This window comes from Trichoplusia ni, chromosome 5, assembly GCF_003590095.1.
Source record: "Trichoplusia ni isolate ovarian cell line Hi5 chromosome 5, tn1, whole genome shotgun sequence".
In the NCBI taxonomy this organism is placed as follows: domain Eukaryota; kingdom Metazoa; phylum Arthropoda; class Insecta; order Lepidoptera; family Noctuidae; genus Trichoplusia; species Trichoplusia ni.
Genome location: NC_039482.1, coordinates 14,081,078 through 14,108,516, shown reverse-complemented (window position 1 = coordinate 14,108,516; position 27,439 = coordinate 14,081,078). Strand labels below are relative to the sequence as shown.

The window sequence follows — 27,439 nt, the reverse complement described above, 5'->3', positions numbered from 1 at the left end:
AAAAATAAATAGTACCTTAGCACAATATTATTAAATGAATAACAAAATACGATTCATTAGTCATAGCTTAAAACACAGCAAATTATAAAATATGATGAAATGCGAATAGTTGAACATTGAAAATTCAAAGAGAAAGTTTATATTACCAAACGTTATAATTAGTTAATACTGACGTCAAGTCGTAGAGACTGGCAGCTTCGTATCTCTCTGCTCGCATCAGAGAAAAGGAATTCTCACCCTTACTGCATATACCATAAGGTACAAGGTGACTACGCAAGTAGTGACACGACGTGAACGTTGACCGCTCGGGGCACGTGCGCTTGCTCGCTCGCCGAACACAAGCACAGCCTTCCGAAACGACAACGCACCGACATCAACTTACTATTTTATGTCAATATTGTTTTTAAGTCCAAGTTATACAGACTCTAAAGCTACGATGTGAATTAATTTTAGAAATGCTTTTAATATTCAGTCTATAAACTTCTGGAATAATAGAACATTTAATAGTGCTATATAAATAGTAATGCAAATGCAAGCTGATCGCGCGGTCGGCCGCGCAGTACTCGTAAGATGGGAATACGTCACAAATTAAAAAACATGTTTTTCTTTTTGTATTTAATGCGTTAAATAATGTACTGCGCGGGCGGCGCGTGGTGCGTCTAGTTCTGGAAGAGCGTGCGAGTGAAGTCGATGTAGTCGAGAGCGTTGGGGATGGGCCGCTCCGTCTTGTTGTCCACGTAGGGCTTCATGCGCGCTACGCAGTAGTCCGCCATCTCCTTCGTGAGGTTCTGTGGGTGAATAGCTGGTTAGTAAATACACTATGTTATAGTAACGGGCTGACACACAACTTGCAGCAACACTTACGGCGTAGAGTTCATCCTTGGTGACGTAGGAGCGGTCCTGGTGCGCTGTGATAGCGCGGAACGCATTCTCTATCTCCTCGGAGGAATGGACGTTCTCGGTTTCCTTGCTGATCATGAACGCCATGTACTCTTGGAGGGATACTTGACCGTCGCGGTTCGGGTCCACCACATCTGTAAAACAATCATTGAGTACTTTGCTCGTACAATTTACATAAGAGTATAATGTGTGAATGTTGTGAATACTGACTGAGTATGGCCTCGAACTCGGGGTCGGGTTGTCCCTCCTCCACCATGGGCAGGTCGTAGCCGAGCGCACGCAGACACGACTTGAACTCGTGGTGGTTGAGGCGGCCCGAGCGGTCCTTGTCGAAGTGCTTGAACATCATCGAGAACTCCTTCAAGGCATCCTCGCTTACACCTGCAGAACAGATTTGGATTTTATTAAATGACTGTAAACAAAATAAAAATGTGTCTGAATGTATGGTATGCGTGTCGTACCAGAGTGGTTCCTGGCCTGTATCTGCTGCTCGAGGTTATGCTGCATGCGCATGGACAGCTGGTCGAGCTGGTCCCACTGCTGGGCAAGTCCCACCGTGCTGTGCTCGGTGTAGCGGTTGTCCAGGATCAGGTGCTCCTCCAATGCCGCGCCTTGGTAAACAAATCGTAATAGTTAGTAAAACCGATGGCAAATATTTGTGATAAATAAAATGAGAATTTGGGTAAAGGTATGAGTGGAGTTATATCTTACCTAGTTCTTCCAGCCGCCTGAGGTCAGCCCTGCGCGCACGCACCTCGCCGGCGCGCTGCCGCAGCGTGGCCAGCTGCTGCTCCAGCGACCCCGTACCCTCCATCATGGATGTACTGCACACACAGACATATAACTATGTTAGATAACTTACTAATTGCAGGCGGATTCATAAAAGCTGAACAAGTATTTATAGGTGTTTTTAAATAAAGCAAGTTTTCGTAAAAATCACCAAAACACGACTCATTAATTATCTTTTACAACGACTCTGAACCAATTGAGTCTTGAAAGTGTTTGTTAATTTATGGTAGAACATCTAAGTGAGAAGAAGAGTGAATTAGTATCGTAATATAAACACTCGTATTAAACATTAGATATAATTTCAGTGACATTGAAACGTGACGAAACACGACAGATATCGGTTGAAGCCAATCATTAAGCTAAACGGTTGACATCGATAGAACGGGCTTATTTGTAATAACGGCTTGGCAAAAGTTCTAATACAAAGTTTTATGTTTTACTTTTTTAAACAGAATAAATATATATTTTTTCAACAAATATGCATACGAGCACGGGAAAAAAATACATAATTTTCGCTTTTTTAACTTCTTCAATCTTAGCAGTAGTTAAAACAGTCACAAAATATCATAAGAGAAAAGAATTAATGATATTTGGTGATTGATAGCGATATCAAGATGGGCCTATATGTGTTGCTACTTAAGCCAAGCCGGTAAGCGCTTCGTTTGCCATTTTAGTATGAACACGTGACATCGTATACGTTACCCGTCCCAGCCTAGCAGCCGGTACCTGTACATCAACAGTAGCGTCAACACGGCTATGGTATAAACTCAACATTAAATTCATAAGCTTCCGCCCATCTTAATAACTTTCTAGATGCACTTCTATCAGGAACATGATCTGCTTACATGTTATTAAGAAGTTTCTATAGAAACTGAACTGTTGAACATAATTTTACTTGTAATCAAAGAATAAAACTTGTGTTATAAGCTTTTTTCAGTAATTAGATAGCATCAACATCTACATGTTGACAACAAAAGGTGTTTCAACAAAAATAGTTTGTAATCTTTGGCAGAAGGTTTACGGACTTGATGCATGTTCGTGGATTCGATCCGGCCTATGACATAATTAAACCTATACTGCTACATACCGAGTCTCGGTGAGCCACTGGTGGAAGGCGTTCGCGTGTTTGGCGAACTCCTTGCGCAGTTTGTCGTTCTCCTCCTGGCGGTGAGCCTCCTTCGTCAGCTCTACGTCGCGCTCGGCTATACAAGACAAAAGAATCTCACATCAGTCACATAAAGAGCAAGATATGTACAAACATTTTTTAAATCTTATTTCGTCACATATTTATTTAACACAGAATTGCCGTTTCAGATTACCTATGCATGTTTAGCCGAATGGAATACATTACCTATGATCTTGCGCAGGTTGCGCCAGGTCTCCTCGAGAGCTTCCATGGTGAACCAGGTGTAGGGGTTGGCACCCACGTTGAACGACTTGATTTGCTCGTCCAGGGCCGCTAACGCCTCGAAGTCACTTTGGGCCGATGACAGCGATGCCTAGCAAAAACAATAATTTAATTTTTAATTCAAAGTTACAAGCGTAACCACTTCACGGGCGAAAGTGCATTTGTGCCTAGTTAATTGTTTTAATGTTTGCAATTTGTGGTAGACTTACTTGGAATTGCGCATGCGCATCCCTAAGCGCGCGGATCTCTTCGATTGAGTTGCAGCGCACGGGGTCCGTGAGGTCCTCCTCTGCGTTCTCGAACCAAGAGTTGAAAGCTGACGCCTGTAGAACAAAACAAATAACGTGTAAACAAGATAATTATAAACCACTGTCATATCTAGATGACTAGAATATTGCTTAAAATTGACTAAAGTTTATCTTGATATATTGTTTACCTTCTTGGCGAAGGTGAGGTAGAGCTCTTCGATCTGGCGGAACTGGTCCTGCAGCTGCAGCAAACGCTGCTTGCGGGCGGCGGAGTCGGCCAGCAGGCGCTGCCAGCGGGCGATGACATCACCGTGACGCTTCACGATGGCCTGTGTCTGCTCGTGACCAGCCGCCACCAGCTGCTCCTTCAGCGATGTTATGTTTTGGATGCCCTCGTGCTCGAAAGCCGCTAGACCTAAATATAATTATACAATGTTTAGCACATATTGTTAAGAGCACATAAAAATTAAACCTTAGGCAATTTACAAGAAACTGGTCTACCCATGAGATGACGATATTTTACAGTTATGAGAACGGTATAGTTATTGCACACGTACCGGCGTCGAAGGTGTCCTGCTTGGTGAGCAGCGTCTGCACGGTGGACAGGTCGCGGCCGAACTCGTCGGAGCGCACGTGCGTCTCCTTGTCGGCGATCCAGGACTCGACGACGTCGGCCTTCCACAGCAGCTGCAGGTAGAGCGAGTTGTCGACGAGCGCGGCCTTGCGCCGGGCGGCCAGCCCCGTGAGCTTGTCGAGCTTGGCCTGCAGCGCGCGGATGCGGTGCGCCAGCGCGTCGGCGTGCAGGTTGCCGGCCGCCAGCAGGCGCTCGCCGTCCGCCGCCAGGTCCTTCACGCGCTCCCCGCGCGCCGCCAGCTCCGCCTCCAGCGCCTCGTGCTTCTTCAGCAGCCCCTGCACGGCCGCCATGCTGTCGCCGCACTCGCCCACGACCACGAGCTGCTGCTTCTCACTAAACCACACAACCAAATTAAATGTATTTTTGATTTATATCCGGCCATCGTATAGAAAAATGTGTATGGCAACAAAACAATGCCTTCAAGCTCGCTATCTTACCTGATCCAAGCCTCTTCCTCGTCGACCTTCGCCAAGAACTGTTGGTAGGCGAGCGACTGTTGCAGCTTGGCGCCACGCTCGGCCGCCAGCGCCTGCAGCTCGGCCCAGGCCAGGGCGAGGGCCTTCAGCCGCTGCTCGATCTCGGGCACGCCGAGGTTGGACACGTCCATCAGCTTCTCTCCGGCCTCCTGGACGGCCTGGATGGCGGGCTCGTGGCTTGCCAGCTCGGCTTCCAGACGCTTGTGCTTCTTGAGCAAGTTTTGCACACCGGTCAGATCGCGGCCGTAGTCGTCGGAAGCGACCAACAGTTTCTTCTCCCTTGAGAAGAAAAACAGCAATTAGGTGTCTTGAAGTTTTATAGTAATTGCAAGAATTAGCTTTAGTCGTAGTGCGTACTTGATCCAGGACTCCTCGTCGGCGATGTCCCTGAAGAACTGGTGCAGCGTGTTGGCCTCGTGTAGCCTGGCGCGGCGGTGTGCGGCCAGGTTCCGCACGCGCTCGAAGCGCTCGTTGATGGCGGCGCGCCGCGACCCGATGCCCGCGCTGTCAAACTGGCCGCTCGACACCAGCGCGTCCGCCTGGCCGTTCATGTCTGCACACACGACAAGCGTTAACATGACGGTAATTTAATGTTGACACATAAATGCTAGATGAATCAACGCTTCGATGAACTATTACTTACACGAACCACTCAACGAGACATGAAACTGTTAATATAAGTATAAATGCTCACCATTGATCCTGTCCTCGTGCGCCTGTATGTCGGCTTCCACCAACTGGTGCTTCTTCATGAGATTCTGTACCGAGGCCAGGTCCTTGCCAGAGTCCTCTGATGTCAGTAGACTCTCAACCTACAAAATCGCACATGATTAATCTATACATCAACACTAATGGAAATATAAAAAAACATCACATGTTTAAAGCAGCAAATTATTCTATGACTTATTCAAGATGTTGAATACCGTACCTCTCCAAGCCAGAAGTCGAGATCCTTGACAGCGGCGATGTAGGTGCGCTGCTTGTTGGCCTCCTTCAGTTTCAGAGATTTCTCCGTCGTCTTCTGCGTCAAGAACTCCCATTGGTCCGCGATGGATGCTAAGCGAGCCTGTTTGGTGACAACATTATTGTGATTACTCATGATTAATGTTTTTTATGATTAGTATGAGGTTAAATCGGTGTGCGTGTGTTACCTGCACGGCGTCCTCGCTGCCGCTGCACTGTCCCCGCTGCACGAGGTTGCCTCCCATGGCCAGCACGGACTGGATGCGCTCGGCGTTGGCCGCCAGCTCCGCCTCGAAGGCCTGGTGCTTCTGGTGCTTCGACTGGATGTTGGCCGGGTCCTGGTAGTACACGACAACACATAGTTAAGATATGTATGCAATTGAATTTGAATGTGTTGAAAGTGCTGGAACAAGTATGCAACGAAAAATAGGGACAAGTAAATTATTGCTGCAGTTACGCAAAAACAACCAGATAGCAGGATCGAGTTCCATTTAAATTATATAAAGGCTCTGGTAATGTTGTACATGTATAAGTTTACCTTGTAGCTCTCCTCGGTGGCGAGCTGCAGCTTCTCGGCAATCCAGTTTTCCATCTCGTCGGCGTCGCGAGAGAACTGCTGCAGGGTCTGCTCATCTCCCAATCTGTACGACAAAAAATGCAACTGAACAAGTGGATCCTCAAGACTAAGTTTCTGAATCATGCTATAAAAAGAGAGTTAGTTAATAGCTAACGTTTTGAAAGTGCACCATATAGATGCTTTCAATTTTTGTGAGTGAAATCTCAGTAGCTGTCGGGGAAAGGGTTGTAGGATGATGTCTGCTACAAGTGCTTACCTGGATCTCTTTTCGATGAGCGCCTCCTTGAGGTGTCGCCAGCGGTCGAGCACCTGGCGGCGCTTGTCGTCGATGGCGTCGGCCGCGTAGTGCTCGGACGCCATCAGCTGGTCGGCCAGCGTCTGCAGCTGAGCGATCTTCTCCTCCTGTGGGTAGACGAGCATATTCATGGTTATTAATTGATTGTGTATAAAGCATTGAGAGCTGATGAACAATAATTTTAACAATACTTTTCAAAATAAAACATGCCATTTAATTATTTTACAAACTTTTACAGACAGCTTATTCCTTATTTTGTCACTTTCTGAAAGTTTATTTTGTTTAGTTGACTATTAAATCAACCACAGTCATGAAACAGTTTCGGTAATTCTCTTTTGAAAGCTATATACAATACGTATTTAATCGAAGATACTAACGTGAGCATTGATAGCCTTATCGAAGTCCTCGTGCTTCTTGATGAGCTGCTCGACGTTGTCGGGCTGCGCGGCGTCGGCGGCGTCAGCGGCGTCGGGCGCGTCCTTAGCGGGCGAGAGGAATGCCTCGCGCGCTCCCATCCAGCCCTCCGCCTGCTCGCAGTCGCGGTAGAACAGCTGCAGCTCCAGGTTCTGGTCCAGCTTCATGCGGCGACCCACCCATGCTCTGAACCACAAATACACCATGTAAACTATATACATTGTTACTGAACAAACTGGCCAGATCATTTCTATAAGTGACTAAAAAGAGTGTAGAATAAAATGTTGCTCCTTTTGCACTCGATTAGCGACGGTTCGACGTAAATGAAATGTTAATCAGCCTAATTACTAACTCATTGCAGGTTGAGCATTATCTAATTATTTGTAATCAGATCAAACATATCGTTAATATATTGGTAGTATTAATTCATGGTGTACTGACTTCTCGAGCTCCTGGCGCGCGTCGCTCATGTTGTTGAGCTTCTCCTGGATGTCGACGCTGGCGTAGTGTCCGCCCTGCAGCAGCTGCTGGCCGAACAGCTCCAGCGCCTGGAACGCGCCGGCGCGGGCGTCCATCTCCGTGCGGTGCTCCTGAATCATACAGCAGATGTTAACAAAGTTTCTTTGATGAACTCAACTACGTACATGATCTACATCTTCCAATCCGCGTTAATGAAGGATATTATATCGGAAGGTGAAGATCGTGTTAATTTTATAATAGGACAGCAATTAAAAATACATTGCAGTCCAAAGAGAAGCTGTAAGAGCGAAAGAATACAATAACACCCAACCTTAAACGTAATAAGTAATGGCGAAGGCTCTGTTTATAACATTACTTAGTTATTTATATTTGAAACTAAATTGGCTCATTATTGGGGAAATTCTTTGTTTTCTCATGTACGCTGTACAAAACACGTGAAAACAACACATAATTTTAAGAAAAATATTTATAATTATTGTAAAACGAGAAGACAGATTGCACAAAAACTATACAAACACACTGAAACACATAGAGACAAACGGAAAACACTTGGAAATCACACAGGGTACAGTCAACTGTAAAAGTTGTTGCTACAACATATCATTTCATTTTTAATAAGTACTTAATAAATTGCACTAAGACTTCCGAACAACTAATAAAATTGCCTAAAAAATGATATTGTGTAACTTTTTACGTTGACTGTACTTGATCACAACAGGAAATACGAAACCAAAATAGATGAAAAATAAAATGGTTAATAAAGTTCTTGTCTTTGCGAGTTAAGTTTTTAAATATAAAACGGTTAGGGTAACTACCCCGCCACTAAACAATATTAATGGTAATAAGATAGTACAAGTAAACAGCACATCGAGTGTAGTGTATATTATTGTGTATTATCGCATACACGGGTGTTGATTATTTCTTACAAGTCACTCCAATACTTGTAGTGTTTGTGTTCGAGGGGTCAGAACAGTTTTTGAATTGATTCCAATACTAAAGACGAAAAAATATTGTGTTTGTAGTTGCTAATTTATTTTCAATTTAGGTTAATCACAAAATCATACTTTTTCGAGTTTAAAAACTCTTTAACTATTTTGTAATCATAATGAACTTTAAGTTTAATTGCTCTAGGTAACTAATATTTCCTAAACATAATATTGATTTTCTGATATTTTTAATTTTATAGAAGATCATTCTTGTATTTTGTGTTTAAATAAATAAAAAATAACGATAGTATTTAATATTATTAATTAAATGTTGATTTACGACTGTTTAATTTGAAATACCCAAAAAGACTAGATAGTTGTGTAATAACCCAAGAAAGTTAGTTAGAACTCCAAACACTACACGTAGATACGGTGGCTTGCAAGTTAGTAAGGCGAGGGCACACATGCGTGCAATGCGTCTGACCTGCGGCATTATGCCGTACCGCGCGTCTATCTCCAAACGCTGGCTCTAGAAATACAGTCACCATGTGTTATTTGTTCTTATTTACCCACTTGTTGCCAACTCATTATCACCTTGCCATTTACACAAGTATCATATTTCCCCTTTCCATTTCACAAATTGTTATCTGCATGAGATTTAGCATTGTTTTGTAATGAGATTAAACATTTTGCGGGATTCTGATTAGGACTAGTGTAAAATTGGACAAACAAATCTTTGTACATAATTATTGACATATGTAAATGACTTCACTGAATTAGTCACTGCTTGTTCAAACATGGGACTCATGTACATATGGAACATGTTTATATTACAGGGTGTAGTTACCTGATGTCTTTCGAGCAAAGCTTCGGCGCCGGTGACGTCATTGGCCAGCTCTTCGGAGCTGACCAGCGCCATCATGGAGTTGATCCACGCCATCAAGTCGCGGTAGTCTGAGAGGAACCTAGTAAATATCGTAATATTGGTGAGTTACAGAGAACATAATATTTATTGAAACAACTTACATAATCCAACTATTAAGAAGTACGAATTTGAGTTCGACCCCGCCGTCGCGTCAGCTTATGTATAAAAACTCTGGTTGGGGCCGAAGTAGTCAGGCAGTCCCGATAAATACACATGACTGAACCAAGCACAAATCATCTTGCTAAAAAAATGTGTCCCACTTTTATGTGGGTTTATATAACCTTAACCTTTAAACAAAGGTTATTTTATATCAGAGATACAGGGGTATTAGTTCGAGTATCACCTCTGCAGGTCGTAAGAGTCGAGCAGCTTCTCCTTCCTAGCGTTGGCCCTGGCCTGCAGCTGCTGCCAGGCCTCGTTGATCTCGCGCTGCTTGCTGTAGGTAGCGTCGGCTGAGTCGCCATGCGTGGACATCAGCCTGTTGGCGGTGTCGTCCAGCTGGCGGATCTTATCTCCTAAAGCGGCCAAGTCACGCTCCAGACCCTCATGTTTACCTATTGGAGATAAATGCATCAACTTAATAGTTAATGGATTTTGGCCAGATTAATTTTAAACTGTGTCTGGTTATTCGACTGATTCTAGAAGTAATGTGCCGCCCAAAAACGATCTTATGTTTAATCCATCGCAGGCACGACATTATCACTCAAATGTGTAATGTATAAAGATTTCACATAATATTAAGCGCTTGATTTGAATTGGCTAACTTTTTTGGGGTACAGCTTGGTTTCATCAGAATCAACATATATTCTACATAAAGCACCTGCTTCTTGGAACCAAAAGAAAGAAAAATGATTTTATGTTGTCTTTGTTGCTTCATTAGTGAGGCATATACTAACGCTGCAGCGTCTGCACGGAGCGCAGGTCCTTGCCGAGGTCATCGGTGGCGAGCGCGGCCTCCTTCTCCGCGATCCAGTCCTTGGTCTCGTCCACGTCGCGGTGGAAGCGCTGCACCTCGTGCGCCGAGCCCAGCTGGACGGCGCGCTCGGCCGTCAGTTGTTGCAGGGACGTCCATTTCGAGTTCAGTTCCTGTTAAAATAGGTATTACTTGATGAATTCATGTACTTGGCTACTTTATAACAACAATAGATCAATTATTATTTTTTCCAACACAATATACATGCTTCAGCAAAGACTATACGATAGGCTTAAATATTTTGAATATGTTAAGAGATAGACCAAAAGAATATGATTCTTTTTTGCAAGTCATTTTCGACTTCTTCGACACACTTTACTTGATAACGACAATAATATGTAGGAAAGCCCATGTGTTGTTTATCTAATCAACAGATACTTCTTATGCATGCGCTGTAATCCCGCACATTGATATTGCAACTATTATCAAGTTATTAAATGCCACATATAAATTCCATTTGTTAGACAAAACAAATTAATATAATAATGTTGAGATTTACGTTTATACGGTTCAATCGCGTGAGGCAGTCATTATGTACTGTTGCGTAAATATTTGTTTATACGGATAAATTACATACAATATGTCATCGCAATGCCTACGTGATTCGTCAGGCATCCGCATTTAATGTTTGATCCATGTAACGGTATTTTTCAATTACCTTGCAATATAAATTAATTATAATATATAATATGTTAAATTAGTGACAAGCTCTAGGGTAAATAGTCAAAAGTGCTGACTGTAATTTGCGTTTGTAAAGTAATTGGTTGAAAGGTCGAACCTTACTACAGACAACATAAATGACTGCTGGGGATAAGTCCACATTGGACACAAATGATTTTAGTATTCGGGGACCGAAACCGCAATATATGAAAAACTGTAGTCATTGCGTGTGAACATGATCAATTTAACCTTATATATTGACAACTTGATAAGTAATATTACTTAAAGTCGTGACCACATGCAACATCTTATGCAAATGCTGCTGTAGAATTTGTCGTTCGCCACTCTAGTAGGCCTCCGCCGTTCAGCAGCTATGATGATGATGTAACGAATACTAACCTGCATCTGCGTCTTGATCTTGAGCGCGGCCTCGGTCTGCCCGACGGTCATGAGCTGCACGGCGATCTCGTTCATCTCGGCGAGGCGCACCTCGTTGGCGCGGAGGTCGTTCTGGAAGTCGTCGAACTTCTTCTGCATCACCTCCACCTGCTCCAGGTCCTCGCCCACGTCTTGCACTTGAGCGTGCATTTCCTGTTAACAGTGTTATGTTTAGATGAAGTGTGTTCTAGTATAGCAATCATATGTTGTAGACTAGATGGTAGGGTAATATTTGGAATGAATTAGTTTATGAAATAAAATATAGTGAGCGCAACTAACATATTCATAAAACAACGAGCTTAATATATATTTTGATGGTATTTTTTTTTTGTAAAAGGAGAGAACACCGTGCTGCTGTGTAGTATTTTGTTGCGTTTCTTATTCGAAGACTTAGGAAGCGTGTGGTATATCCTCGCTCCTATCCTAACTCGCTTTTCTTCTACAAAAGCGAGTATTAAAAACCTTACCGCAATGGGAGAGCAACATACCTTGTCCTTGATCCAGGTGGCGAGCTCGGCGGCCTCGCGCACCAGCACGTACGCCTTGACGGTCTCATTGAGCTTGTTCTGTCGCTCGCGCGCCAATCCCAGCAAGTTGTCATATTGCCCTTCGATCTGTTAAGGAATAATTGAGGTAACGACTTACACCTTAGAGTTCACCTTCTAAATTCTAGTGTTTTATTTTGATAATTCTGAATAATAATTAAAACATATTTATGTGGTAATATGGTAACAAATCTATGAAAATGGATAAAAAACAAACAGTCGGCAGCCATTTACAGGAATTTTGTATTTTATGATGTATAGTCAAATAACTCATCATAATCTTGGAAATATTCGTTTCTTATGCAAAAGTCTAATGGTACATACCTGGTTTTGTCGGGCAGCGATAGAGCTGGAATCAGCGAGGTTCTGCTGCGAGGACGAGAGGCCGGCGTCGATCTTCTTGACGTAGGCGGCGGGCACGAAGCCTTGGCGGTCGTTGACTTCCACCTTCCACCAGTCCTGCGGACAACAGTGGTGTTAGAATACTTCCATTGTAAATACTATTTATAATCGCTTAATCTACGGTCAAATATCAATAGCATAGGTAAGCATCAATAGAATTGCGAAACAATCCATTAAAAAACACATTCACGCATCCTTGTTGTAAACGTAGCCTAACATTTTAAATTTTATTTTGGGATATGTTTCGATATCATAATTGACTGGATCTAAATAATTTTGCATGAGCATTAAAGGTATATTAAATACCATGCAGATTAAATTCTTTACTTTTACTATGTCGTTGCTCACTGCAAATCCTTAGTACGTATAACTATTTTTTTCAATATTGATATGTACTTTAAGCTTTATGTACCTAATGGAAATAATATAAACTTCCTGTCATAATAATTTCATCCTTGGTTCCGACCTTTACAAACAATGTTCCAATCAATCATTGTATCAGTGCACAAGAACAATCGACTTCATACTACAAAATATTATGACTGATATTATAACGATGTTGGGAAGGCCTCTGAACTTGTGAGAGATCGATCGCGGAGCGTTCCTCTGTATATTATATTGGCCGGAACTATTACGTAGTTTGGGGATTGGCCCCTATTCGTATAAATATGTGCAGGATTCTCCGAAATAGTACTGGTTTCGTATGACGCTGAATTCCGAAGTTGTTAGTAGATTTGAGAACAAGTAACTATAAATAGGACAAATAAAGATCATATTTCTTATTATTGTAAGATATCTGATTGGCAATTGAACTGTAATTAAATATTGAACTTATGTTTTTTTTCCGGACATGCGGACAAAGCAATATTTAAATAATATTTCATCAGGTTTCTCGAACGAGTATCAAATAAACACTTAAAGCATATCAAGTATATCAATGCTTTATCAATATGTGTTGTGTGAAACCAACGTCATTCACACAACAAAATATTTAAAATATGGTCTCACTTCCTTATAATGCGAATATGTTACAATATCAATAAGTGTGAGTTGGGAGGTTGAGGCGATGTTGTAAAAACTTATCCGATTTAATGAATGTCATTGAATTAACAAAAGTCCGATACGGAGAATAAAGATGTATTGTATTTAAGTACAGGTATAGTTAAGAAGGAAAATAGGTAAAACATGAACAATCACCAATCCTCGTAATTTGTAGAAGAAATATAACTACTAGCCTACTAGACTAGCCTTTTAGAAACTGGGCGTAAATTACATTACCAAACACAGTTAATATGCAGTCCTGGAAGTCAGTAATCTATAAGTAATACACATCTGAGGTAACTCACATGCAATAATCTCTTATCATTCTTTCTGTTGTGTACAAACAGATTGTCCACCAATATCACACATAACCAACTTAACACTATCATATTAACTCTAGTATCACTTCACTATCACAGAACAATTCAGCGGCCACATGTTATGATTCACATAACTATTCGAAAATGAACACTAAATAAATATATTTAAGATCGATAATTAAAGCAGTTTATTTCAATTTTAAGTTAATTTTGAGAAGTATTATCACAAACACACACACAGGTATAAAGTTCGAAACATATTTTAATTTGATGCTTGATATCATAAAGATATTTTGTGTTGTGTGTGCGTTCGTCCCCGCCCGAAGTTCATCGTACAATGCGTCCACGAGTTCACGTGGTATCGTTCAGCGCGACTTACATAAACAGATCGGTGCGAGCCAGATAACAATGGATCCAGCCTGTACGGAACCTCACTAATGAAGCGTAAACGGCAGATGATCTATTGTTAAGATGACTGTGTTTTGTTTATAACACCGCTTTGATTTGGAATTGAATTAGATTGTGATATCTTCGCTAGAGTTAGAGATATAAATGTAATCCTATCTAAGATCAAGCTGAAGGATATTTACGCAGTTTTATCAACGAAAATGTTAGAAATACTTTATGAGATGACAGCTATTTGATTTGGAAAAAAAGTATTTTGGTACAGGATGTTAAAATGTGACTAATTGGATTAAAAGAGATCTAGCAGCAATTTGATACAAAATAGCATTTTTTTCTTCAATTAGCTATAGCTGTAACACTTAGTTAATGTATGAATGTGATAGATGAGCTAATTCGGAACGCAAAGTACACGCAACAGGGGCCATCAAGGGCTAAACATAACCGAAAAAGATACTAGGTATTTACATCAAGATAAAACTAAAGCCAGAAGTCCAAATTACACGAAGATATCGTCAAAAACATTCCAACAAACGGATTCAGTTAATATTAGTTGATAAAAATGTAGATAGTGATAAGGTACATGAGAATTATCTTTTAATGTTACTGTAATAATGTTACAAGGTCGAATTTCGTCTGCGTCAAGTACCAATTATATAGGTTTGCGTAATCCAAGCGATACGTGACGTCAAGTTCGAACAAGCTTTTGATACAATGCTGATTGCAAGAGTTAAGGGCTTCAATTATGTCCATAGAACACAGTTTGTACGAGATCTTTGAGTGCAGTTAATTGTTTTAGCATTTAACATTGCCTCTGGTTTAGTTTTGTATTACCGTTTGCCTTAGGGCTATACTTCACCGGGACACCATGGCGGCGCAACCAGTCGCCGCTACCAACAAAATGTATACAGCTCTATAGAGAGTTACTCACCTGGTGTCCGTTTGGTTGCGCAACCAATTTGGCGGCGCGACCAACTCGGACGCGTGCACAGAATGTTACTGGTTGCGCCGCCACGGTTGATTTTCTTAATATTGTGTCTTGCTTCAACAAATCATGTTCACACAACTCATCAAAGGACCTCAAGGACATCCTCACATAGCCAAAAAACTTATCCGGATATCTTCTTAGATCGTCGTATATGTTAACGAATTGTCCTTTCTTACAGCGATCGGCTAAATAAGGATGAACCCACCACTGTTTCTTTTTTCTCTTTAACGCTCTTTTCCTACGTACATACAGCAGTAGTGCTGTCTCTTCAACGTCCATTTTGACTCTGTCTTCAGTGTAGTGTGGCGACTCTGGTGTCTGTATGGTGCCTAGTTTGATAGCTTACGGACACCACGGTGGCGCAAATGGTTGCGCCGCCATGGTGTCCCGGTGAAATATAGCCCTTAATCGATGTCCTTGGGACACGTTATTGGATTATGCAAATAGGTTGTTTGTTCAGGACATTTATTTTTGTATAGAATCATTTGCACAACAATGTAATGTCTCTGTTAATATACGACTCTTGGCTTGTTAGAAGGTGACCGTTAACAAATCATATGACTTTAGAGTCTAGAAAAGATTATCAATTGTAGCTGATATGTGAAGGCTGCGAGCCTTCCGTCTTTTACTTTTGTCATAGGCTTTTGATACTAGGTCGTAGGTTTTTTTTCATGTTACTCCTGCATTAATTATTTAGGAATTCAACCCTCGTGTCGCGGGGGTTTAACAAACACTCAAGTCATATGCACAACGACAACCAGACTCAGGGCTTGTCCAACGTGGAAATCGAACCCACGTCACACACGACACGTCGTGCGCAGAATGTTACTTATAACAATTATTATTATTCTTTACAACTAGAATATAAGAATAATCCACACTGGTATTCTTTAGTAACGGAAACTATTAAAAATGACACACGAACATAATATGAGCATATAATGCAAATATCAGCGGTAGTATTGTGTGAGATGTCCCTACCTTGTTGTTGGAGTTGAGCAGGGTGAGCACGTCGCCGCGCTTCATGGACACCTCGCGCGGAGACTTCTCCGCGTAGTCGTACAGCGCCACCACGCACTCCTTGCCCGACACGTCCACCACGGGGGACTCTTGTTGCTGCAAATACGTGATAGTTTAGCAACTAAACTGGATTTCGGTAATTTACCATATTGCTAAACAGGATTTCTTCTACTTAAAAAGCTTTATTTTACACAAGCTGTTTCCAGCGGCTCCGCCCACTAAAATTAGGAAGTAATTCCACAATGATAAAACAACCCTATGTGTTCAATACAGGTTATAAACCATGTTTTTTCCCAATCCAGAAGCTTTTGCTAGAGCTTTTTAGGATGTTTCAGCCTCAACTGGTTAAAAGAATAATAAAAAATGCTACACATTATACATATTAGCCAGGTTACACTGGCCATGCTAGCAATCTGACTATCAGACTGGTCACAAAACATAAACATAATAACTAAACTCACCCTGCACCCGTCGGCCTGTTCCCTGAGCGACTTGATGGTGTTCCCGAAGGCCTCCAGGTCGGAGAGCAGCGCCTCGTGCTTCTTCAGCAGCGCCTCGGACGAGTCCTCGTCCTTGCCGTAGTCGTGCGTGTTAGCCATTGGCTCCTTCTCGCGGATCCAAGACTCGGCTTCATTGGCGTCAGCGAAGTACTGCTGAGCTTGGAGAGAGTCTTCTAGGTCTTGTTTGCGCTGTTAGAAATAAATATAGTTTGAATTGAATATCAACTTGATTTAGGATGTTATTGATGGAAATGAATTATTTACTTTGTATAGAAAACAACGCTGTCCTTTATAATATATGTTGAGTTTAAACTACTCGACAATTTTTAACTGGACTGCCTGAGACGTCAAAACAAATGCAACCAGCCACAAACGTTTAGTTTACGACAGGTGCATTTTAATAACAAACAGCATGTAAGTAGTTGTGTGGTGTATGGGCGGCTACCTGCGCGGCCTTGTCCTGCAGCTGCGTCCACTGCGCGTGCAGCTGCTGCAGGCGCGCGGCGATGTCCTCGGCGGCGAAGTGTCCGGCGTCCCGCAGCGCGGCGCCGGCGGCCCGCACGGCGTCCACGCGCGCCTCGTGCTGCGCCATCTCGCCCATCACGGCCTGGTGCTTCTTCATCAGGTTCTGCACGCCAATCAGGTCGCGGCCTAAGGGGAACATGCGATATTTAGACTAAAGGCTGGTCTACTATAAGCATTCATGAGTCATGCATATCTTGGAGATTGTTTTTCTATTTAGTGGGAACACTCCTGTATTGTATAACTTTTTTCTTCCTGAAGAAAATGATGATGCTAATAAGGATTCCCTTCAAGTGCCTACTCTCAGTAAAGTAACATCCAGAATGAAGTAGAAATTCCTGCCAAATATGTGTTATGATAGATTCTTACCTCTGTTGGTGGAGGCGATGATAGGTTCCTTCTCGCGGATCCAGGCAGCCTCGTCATCGAGGTCCCGGAACAGCTGCTGCGCCTGCAGCGAGTCTAACAGGCGACGCTTGCGAATAGCCATCGGCTTGTCTAAGGCTGCGTAACGGCCTACCAGACCATCCTAAATAAAGAAATAAATATTGGTAAGTTATCCATAGGTATATTGCAATGTGTGTAGGTCTTAATAGACTTTCCACATGCTTCGTTATGGGCTGTTAACAGTATAATATATCATATTTTACGTATAAAACCGTACTTTACTATAAACTCATTCTCAGTCAGGGTTAACATACCCAATTTTAAATAAATATGATTGAATATTGACATACCCTCTTAGTCTTGATGTTGTCGGCGTCGAAGTGTCCTCTCTCGATGAACTGCTCGGCCTGCGTGCGGATGGCGTCGATGCGCTCGGCGTGCGAGCTCACGTCAGCTTCGAGCAGCGCGTGCTTCTTCTGAAGGTTCTGCACACTTGTCAGGTCCTAAGGAGAAACGGGATTATTAATTTACGTTCTTGCAGGGGTCTAAGCATTATCTACCGCAATTAAGGTTCATTGTCAAACCCATGCAAAATTAAGACGAATGTGGATGTTTTTTAGAAGTAGGACTTTCATTTTTAAGTCGTATACTTTTTAGTTAAGAAAGGGATTCGTAAACCTGACGGTTTGTCACCAACAGTGGTCGGCCTATCTGAAAGGCATCACGAAACGTATATGTGGCAAATGTTTTATGTTCTGACCTTGCCGTAGTCCTCACTGAGCAGCTGCCCCTCGACCTCGGACAGCCACAGCTCGATGTCCTCGACGGCGCGGTTGTAGTGTTGCTGCGCCGCCGCCTCCTCCAGCTTGCTGCCCTTCAACTCGGACGCCGCGGCCAGCTTCTCCCAGATGCCGGCTAACTCGCCAACGCGAGCCTCGATTTGAGCTGCATAAAGAATAGTACTTAAGTTTACACGACCAATAAGAAGCCAATTACAGACAATGGAATTTACCTCTTCTGTCGTTACAAAAAGAGTACGTAACACTTTGTGTACATTCAATAAGTTTCTGACCTTTTAAAAACCTTTAAGTGTCAACTGATGAAAGGCTAAAAATCTATTAATCAATTTACAGCATCTAAGAACTGTTTTCATATTTTTCAATGATAAAAAATAAAAAAGAATATGGAGCCAGTACTTGTAATGGTTTTAAAACAGATAAAATTTAAAATAGATATTATACATACGTTTAGCAAAGTGCTCCTGTTCGAGCAGTCGTTGTCCGGTGAGTGTGATCTCGTCGATGCGCGGCTTGTTGGCCTGGAGCTCCTGCTCGAAGTTCTGGTGCTTCTGCACCTTGCCGTTCAGGTTGGTAGGGTCCAGGTACGAGTCGTCCGTCGCGAACTTCAGCTTCTCGTTAATCCAGCCTTATGAAAAACATTGTCAATTAGTAGAGAACTCAGTGTTCCTGAAGCTTATGCTAAAGGAGATTAATTCAAAAGAGTATAAATTTGTCTTATATCGTTTTGCTAAAGTGAACTGTTGATTAAGTTGATTGTTGATTAAAGTTTCAGTGCACGCTATGAGCACGTTTTATGTACTTACCCTTGGTCTCATCGCAGTCGCGCTCGAACTGCTGGTACTTGTAAGCATCTTCGAGCAGAGCGCGGCGCTGGCTCGACTTCTCAAGCAACGCTGCGCGTCTCTCGAGCAACTGTTACACAAACACATATAACTCAGGACTCACTGACAAGGGCGTTTAGTGAGAAAGGTAACTATCAAACTGTGTCATTTAACATTAAACATTAATGAATAGTTATAAGCGAATTCACAACAGCCACTTACCATTTCCCTTCTCTGAGCGACGTCGTCAGCAGCGTAATGCTGTCCCTCAATGAGTTTCGACGCGAACTCATCTAAGGCCTTGATCTTCTCCTCCTGAGCTACGAGCGACTTCTCAAAGTCCTCGTGTTTCTTAAGTAGCGCTTCCACTGAGTCCAAAGAGTCTCCTACGTCTTCGTTAGCGAGGAAAGCCTGTGAGATAATTTTAATATATAATAATTGTAACAGATTCAATGCAGTCAATGATTGAACTTTATCAAACAATTGATCTTTATCATTTATGTCGCAAGTTGTTTCATGTGTGAAAAAAAATAATGTGTCAATCCTGTTATATGTGAAGAAGGGAAAAAAGTGAAAAAGAAATTCTGTCCAGGAGTGGGATCTTATACTAGTTTAAGGGAGTGTGTGTGGGTGTCCGTGCGTACCTCCTGCTTGTGCATCCAGGCGTCGGCCTGCTCGGTGTCGCGGTAGAAGAGCTGCAGGTCCATGCACTGCAGGTACAGCACGCGGCGCTGGTCCCACAGCGCGTGCAGCGCGGCGGAGTCCCGCTGCAGCGCGGCCAGCGCCGCCTGCACGTCGGGCGCCGCGCGGTGCCCCGCGCCCACCAGCGCCGCGCCCGCCGCCGCGCACGCCTCCATCACGTCCGAGCGCGCGTCCATCTCGCCCTGCACCATCATATTATACTTTTAATAACACTTTATATAATGCTGATTTATATACGTGCAACATACAAAACTTTAATCGACAGAAAAAGTTTAACTGACTAATAGAAATTGAAAAAAAAAGCGATTTCTAAATTAATCCTATTTATTTGAATTATATCGTAAAAATTTGAAAATTTAAATCTATTTTTATTTCATTCGCAATAGAAAAATATAAAAATTAGGTGTATCCTGCCCCTCACCTTATGCTCCTGGTGTTTCTCGAGCAGCGCCTCTGCGCCGGGCACATCCTTGGCGAGGTCGTCGGCCGCGATGAGCGCGCGGATGTCGCTCACCCACGACATCAGGTCGCGGTAGTCGGCCAAGAAACGGTGCAGAGCGTATGATGACTCCAACTCGGAACGACGCTCCTGTTGAGACGAATAAAACAGTTATAACCCAGTAATTTCTTTCTTATTTTTCTACTTCCAATCTGATAATTGCCAATACCAATTCTCGGAATCCAAAGATGTAGGGTAGGAAAAGAAACATTTCACATACTAATAGTATAGAAGAATAATAGAATAAAAATCCACTATTTCCAAAAAAAGAACAAATATTATATTTCCCATTGAATATGACAGGTTTTACCCCATTACGCCTGAAAAAGGGTAATTTTTAATAGTTAAGTTTAGTATAGACTATACCATCATACCTTAGCTTTCTGCACTAGCTTCTGCCAGGCCAGCGTGATCTCGTCGCGCTTGCTGTGTATAGCGGGGGCGTGGTCAGCGTGAATAGCGGCCAGGCGCGCCGCCTCACCGTCCAGGGTCGACACCTTGTCTTCTAGAGCCGCCAGGTCACGTTCGACGCCCTCGTGCTTGCGCTATATCACATACAAGTTATAATTATGTTGTCTTCTACGTGAGAGATATGTTCAGGTAAATAACTAGCGTTATCATCTAATTATCGATATTATATAAGGGCTGAAAGTGAAAAGTATGTGTTGTTCTTAATGACCTACACAATATTCATCACATTCTAGTATCCCCATACCTGCAGCGTCTGCACGGTGGCCAGGTCCCTGCCGTAGTCATCGGAGCCCAGCACTACATCCTTCTCGGAGATCCAGGCGATGGTCTCGTCAGCGTCGCGGTTGAAGCGCTGGATCTCGTGCGCGCCGAACAAGCGCTCCTGACGCATCAGAGCCATCTGGCGGAGACGCTGCCAGGCTTCGTTTAGCTCCTGTAAACACCATTATTAATAGTACCTTTGTAGATATAGAATTTTCTTTTTTCCAAGTGAAGACAAAAATAAAATTTTAAATTTGTGTTGTATTAAATATAAGGCTATTACTGCTTCTTCTCTACTAAGTTATTGCTGTGCCCGACTGGGTCTATAATGGTTTTGTATCATTATATTTTTAAAACCGACGTGTACATGGAAAGCAATAAATAATTGAGTTTTGACTACTGGAAACACTTTCTTTATTTGATTGTGTTGTTTCGCTGATGACAATACCAGAAATATGAAATACCTACCTAGAAGAGAAATAAGTACTTTCATGTTCAATCAGTTCAGAAAAAATATCTATTTATTTAGCAATCCACATCAATTCAGAATAAACTATTAGCGAATAGTTATTTTACAAAATGCTACAGAGGTAATTCAACATAACAATCATTTCAAGTTAAAAAAGTGTTGTAAACAACTTACATCCTTCCTCTTGACGATGGTTTCCCTCTCGGGGTGTCCCTCGAGCACGAGCCGCTCGGCCAGCTGGTTGACCTCTGTGACGCGGTACTCCTGCGCGGCCATGTCCTTCTGGAACTCGTCGAACTTGCGCTGCAGCACCTCCACGTGCTCCAGGTCCGAGCCGAACTCGTCCGCGCATACGAATGTCTCCTGTGAATAGGGTGTGTGCTTAGAATAGTGTAGGAATCTTGGTTAAAATATTATTTTATACTTCCAGTTAATTGTTAAGTATTAACTTAAAAGTAACAATTTGTTCAGTAAGTTATTTTATTTTGTAAGTTAGCTAAATATTGTTAACATTATACGTGTATTAAAAAAGAAAACTGAGTATTGGTCTCGCTTCTAATTTTCGCTGAGACCACTTCATCAAAGGAACCTAAATTAGAAAAAATACTTTTCAAAAATCAATGTTGAAATGTTGTCAAAAACTTAGAACACCATATGTAATTTAGAGTAGGATGTAGTACATAAACAATTTTAAGATATGACTGGCAGTTCTAATCATCCAAATCGGTATTACAAAGAATACATTAGCGTCAACATCCAACACTAAACGCTGACGTCATTTCTCATAGTTTAGTAAGCATTATTGGCAGAGCTCACAAACATTTTTATTGTACAGTTTACATAGCCTACCGTGAGCTCCACACCCAACATAGGCGTAATGTAGTGTACGCCCACGGCCATCATTACATTTTAACCTAATAATAAAAGAAACATCCGACCTACGTGCTCTTTATTAAATTGAAGCAAATGACGAATAACCGACTACATTATGCTTAGAGACATGTCGAATTTAAGGACGACACATAAAAAGTGTGCCTTTTAGAACAACACTTAGCCAATAGTAGTTCTTGCAATGTTACCTTATCATGTATCCAGAACATGACTTCATCGCAGTGCCTGAGGAACTGCACGAGCACGAGCGCCTGCTGCAGCTTCATGCCCTTCTCGGCGAGGCGCGAGAGCAGCAGCTCCCACAGGCGGTGCAGCTCGTCCAAGCGTCGCCGGATGGTCTCCGACGCGAAGTGCCCGGCCGAGATCATCTCACTGCCGGTGTTGTCCAGGACCACGATGGCGTTCGAGTGTGCCGCCACTTCAGCTTCGAAAGCCTGGTGCTTTTGGATCTTAGCCTAAACGAAAAAGAGGTTTGATAAAGTAGGTACAATAATTACAAACTCTTATTAAAAATAATCACATATAAGGAACTAATTTTATTCTCCAGTTCTGTGAAATTAAAATACAGTCAGATTCCGAAATGAATTTCATATAATTACCTGAAGGTTGGTAGGGTCTTTGTAGCTCTCATCACTGGCAGCCTGGAGCTTCTCTTGGATCCAGGACTCGAGTTCGTCAGCATCACGCTTGAAGTACTGGAAACGACGAGAGTCCTCCAGTTTCTCACGCTTGGCACGAGCTTCTTGCTTGAAGTCTTCATAGCGATTGAGCACCTGTTACAAAAAATAAGATATTAATAAGGGCAAGATGATATTATTTTACCAGTGAGTACAAATTAGTTTACATTTTATCTTATTCCAACATGCATTGCCACAAGCAGTTTCATTGACTTCTAACAATAAACGGACGGGGGTAATGAACCACTTTTTCAGATAAATTACAAGAATATTCAATCCTTTGCAAATGGCTATCAATACGAGATCGATACTCATATCATATGTAACGTTACGCAACAGAGCGCAACGGAAACGAACGCATTGACTATTATCCTCTACATAATTACACAGCATAAATATACAAATGTAGTCTGACTCTGCCTGTAGCCGTCCTTAATGGTATCGGGAGCGAGGCGGCGCGACAAATTTTATTAAGGGCGACGCAAAGGCATAAAAATACAGGGATAAAAACCTGTTTTCACTGGGTGTCGAGTTACTTTACTCCATTTGTTTGGATTATTTAATTAGGTGTACAATCTTATCAATCAATCATATTTATTTGTGAAACATACAGATACAGATCTTATGACAGAGATTCGAAATGATGGTGTGTTTCTATACACACTATTTGATTTTTTAATCTTTATTGTTGTTTCACATTTTTTAAATACCGAGCCCAATGTAATATAGATTTTTCTGTTCTATTGAACAGATACCCAGACGTAAAACAAGCAGCTGTGCAAGATGGTTATACGTACTCGCTAAATGTAGTTTCGATTCGCGAAAAGAAATTGGAACCGAGCACTTTTTTTTCTTGTTAAAACATTATCAAGATTTTGTTTTCTTAAATATGCAAACTGTTGTCGCGAACAATTGTAGATAAAGAAAATATCAAGAATTTGTCTTTTATGTTACTGCGAGTATAATTTCCTAGGTCAATTCCTCGCGATTCATCGAAACATCCTGCATTGCTTTAAATAGGACGCGGCTTTACCGGTGCACATTTTGTTTATTGAATATAATTTCATTTCGAGTACTTTTCGTTTCTCGGACTTGATTATAAGCAAGTATCTTATCTTATCTAGTCCTTGCCTACGTGAGTACGCTCAAATTCTTTTAGAAAGAATTATTTCCAATGCATTCCTGATTTATTAAAGAAACTTGAGATCAGCAGCAAATATGCATGTGCTGCTATTATCCATCTAGCAAAACTACGTGCTGATTTTCATCGTCACCTATCTCAGTCTATCAGTAATGTTCTACTTTGTTCAACATGACTAATAAGTAATTAATTAAATGACGCGACGCGGAGACGGCGTGATCGACTTACGAGTCGATAGAGAAAGGTTCACAGTTCTATTTTGAGCGTTTTACGCTCCATCTAAGCTATAACCCAATATTACGACATGAATGAACGGAAATAATGACATGAAGACATTTCTGTTCATAAAAAATAAGTATAGATCTCTGTTTTGTATTTATTCGTTTCAGTGTGGGTCGAAAAAAAGGGGCCACAATGTTTGTATATAAATAAATGCACACTTCCGGTTTTTTTCACAGGTGTAACACGGGTCGTCGCTACTCGATTGCCGCACACAGTGCGCATCCGGCACCGCTCTCATAGTTATTTCCGATATACATTTTTTGACGGGTTCGTATTTTTGGTATTGAAGAAGAAAAATGTTTTCGTGCGTCAACCACTCTGGTATTCAGTGTGAAATGTATAACATACCAGACTATTCTAAGTTTATTCAAGATTAAGTATCTACGTCTTTAACCATATCCTTTTAAATATAAGACAGACAGAACCCACAGAGACATTTTTTTTAGTTAGTCTCCAACAGACTACAGACAGATCATCAGATGGTATAATCCAAATGCATGGATAGCCGAGTGGTTGATAATCAAACTCCTGAAAGTGGAAGTTTTAAAAAAACCTGCCTTTAAAGACTACCTACTAATAAAGCTACATTAAATACAGGCTTAAACAAGTGTGCCATGATAGATACCTGCTCACGTCGCTCCTGAATATCCTCGGCAGTCTCGAGGATCTTCACCTCTTTGGGAGGCGGGATCTGTTCCATGTTGGTTGTGTCAAACTATCTGTAACAAAGTAAAAAATTTATATAAAAATTATGATAAATACTCATGATAAAAAGATTATACATTCTTATTGATATGTTACACATTCTATTCTTCGAAAATAATGCTAGGTACACTAAATATTCAAATTGAAATGCTATGTAAATTGAGAATTTTCATTTAACATACATAAAAACAATTCTCAACTTCATTTTAACTATTGCTTGCGATACTGATGATGTAGCACAGCCATTTCAGTTTTTCTCTGATCTCATCAAACATAGCATTATTAAGTCAGAAGGTCAAGCTACTTGACATCACTCTTACATAGTAAGCAAGAACGCAAAAGTATCAAACCTAACAAAAATATGTTTACTAAAAATGCCATTGTCTTTTATCAATAAGATATCAAGCTAAAAGTGACAGGTTGAAACAGGTAAAAACTAATGGACTAAAATATTGCAATCTCTAACAATAAAATTGTTATTTGCATGATTCATTTTGCATAATGCTTCTGAACAAACTTTTAAATCTAACACAGCTTCAGATTGCCAAGAGGAATAAATAAGTAAAAACATGGTATCATTTGAGTTGACCCACATTTGTATGGTAAAGTTTTGAAATTGGCCTACTGCATGTTGTCTGCTTTATGTCAGTGACCAAACAAGGCTTACATCACAAGGTCTTGTGACTCACCCTTTTGTAATGTTCTTTACACTTGATGATAATATTGTTTAATGCTATTTCAGGAATTGCACTTAGTAACTCAAGATTATGGAAAAAGTTTGCTTTAAAATTCTATGTCCTCTAAATACTGAGACTCAAATAAGTTAAGACCTACTTAGTGTCTATCTGTATCATATTTACACATTTGTATTATTATAGAGACAGTAAGCTTCATGGCCATATGACAGTTATTTTAAGATTTTTTTATTACTTTTTTATCAGTGAATTTTTCATTTCATTATGCTTGTAAAAAAATATTAGTGGATAAGTAAAAGAACATCTTTAATTTTGTCATTTTTCAATAGTACAATCACATTCCTTAGCCTAAAGTATGAACACGGATAATTACTACATTCATTATGACTAGTTCATGTTAGGTATCAGCAGGCCTCAAATGGCATTAATCATTAATTATTATCATTTCTTGATATTCATAACTTTGCCTAATTATTGGGCAAGATGCTATATAGAATGGTTAACAATAGCATTTTTTCTTGAGAACCAGATGAGCTTGGATTTATTCTAAAAACTTTTGACATATTAAATGCAATACTGGGATTTAAAACCTCTTTTCAGCATAAATAAATGTATTTTATCTAGTTATTGATATATTCTTGTCCCAGTTAAGTGTGACAGTTGGCTGCACATACCACTCAGGTAATCAATACCAATGCAACATAATCTAGGCCAGGCAATCATACACTGTATCATGTATGGGTGGGGCAGGATAAAAACTGTTTTTTTTTTTTTATGAAGCTGAGATAACATTGTTTCAAGCAATTATGTTTACATTTATTGGATATTGTAATACTATCAATTTGAAATTGTGATGATGTTAATGATAAGCAGTTGTGGAAAAAACATAGTGCTCTCTGTTTACAATATGAGAATAAATATAAAATGGAAGTACTTTTACATTATTATAGAAGAGAATTTTTACACTCTCCATAAAATTTCTTATTCTAGAAACTGTTTACTACTTATAATGATTTCACTTCATTACCTTTTAAAACCACTTTCCAGAAAATAGAAATCAATACACTACAGCACTGCAGTAGGCACAACACTATCTGTATTCTGATCAAGCCTCGATTATGTATGTACGGGGCGATATTGACGTAGAAAGTACAGGCGATGCGGCGACTCACTGTTCCAGATCGTGTGCCCTGCAGCCCGACACACTCCGCAGACACTCTACCGCAATAAAACCGTCGCCGGCGAAGCTAACGCTACCTATCGACCCCACATACTTCCCTCTTATGTACAATGACGTAATGTTCCAAAATAAACCTAATAAGGATAACGGTCGAAGTCAATTATAGACTTCCGGGAGAAAGAAGGGAATGTAGTGTCGTCGGATAGCCACAATTTTTGTTTCCATTGAGATTTTCTGTTTTAATTTACTTGATTGCTTTCGGAAAGTTGGACATTCCGAAGGAATTCGCCGATACATGGGTGTGTCATAGATAAGATTTAGGACACTTAAAAAACTTCATTAAACAACCTTCTGTACTTAAAATCGAAATTAAGAAAAACAACTTACCTTTGACTACAAAATAACACGAATTTATCACGTTTTAAACACTTTTTCTAAGAATTTTCATCAAATATCGTTCGTTCGACATGCAGTCGCGTCACTCCACCTACTGTCAATGTTACTAGAGCTAATATTTACTTCCATTACAGCTGACCAGCGCATGACCTGATTTATAAACAGTATTATAATTAAACGTGGAATTCAAACACATAAATGATCTTAGTTTTAGAA

At 41.1% G+C, this 27,439-nt stretch overlaps 1 protein-coding gene across 5 annotated transcripts; it reads right to left on the bottom strand.

The window, feature by feature from the left end:
* Window positions 1-116: 116 nt before the first annotated feature.
* LOC113494614 (spectrin alpha chain) lies at window positions 117-27,331 on the bottom strand. Of its 5 annotated transcripts, none has more exons than XM_026873039.1 (45): window positions 27,215-27,331; window positions 24,873-24,966; window positions 22,747-22,920; window positions 22,336-22,602; window positions 21,431-21,619; window positions 20,771-20,959; window positions 20,430-20,600; window positions 19,978-20,145; window positions 19,499-19,738; window positions 19,077-19,265; window positions 18,837-18,945; window positions 18,479-18,658; window positions 17,994-18,178; window positions 17,584-17,736; window positions 17,216-17,375; window positions 16,770-16,975; window positions 16,286-16,513; window positions 15,786-15,920; window positions 11,976-12,110; window positions 11,595-11,720; window positions 11,068-11,259; window positions 9,932-10,121; window positions 9,379-9,589; window positions 8,958-9,075; window positions 8,595-8,639; window positions 7,146-7,294; window positions 6,668-6,890; window positions 6,252-6,397; window positions 5,957-6,059; window positions 5,607-5,756; window positions 5,384-5,521; window positions 5,150-5,267; window positions 4,813-5,008; window positions 4,417-4,734; window positions 3,903-4,312; window positions 3,534-3,760; window positions 3,307-3,420; window positions 3,041-3,188; window positions 2,777-2,891; window positions 2,392-2,415; window positions 1,612-1,724; window positions 1,362-1,511; window positions 1,111-1,281; window positions 865-1,034; window positions 117-788 (listed from the first exon to the last, which is right to left on the bottom strand). In XM_026873039.1, the coding sequence occupies exons 2-45, from the start codon at window positions 24,945-24,947 to the stop codon at window positions 660-662; spliced, it is 7,347 nt and encodes a 2,448-aa protein (XP_026728840.1). In that variant the 5' UTR covers window positions 24,948-24,966; window positions 27,215-27,331; the 3' UTR covers window positions 117-659. The 5 variants fall into 5 exon arrangements, with proteins under 5 accessions (XP_026728840.1, XP_026728841.1, XP_026728842.1 ...); XM_026873040.1 differs by lacking the exon at window positions 27,215-27,331 and adding an exon at window positions 26,675-27,011; XM_026873041.1 differs by lacking the exon at window positions 2,392-2,415.
* Between the last annotated feature and the right edge of the window lie 108 nt (window positions 27,332-27,439).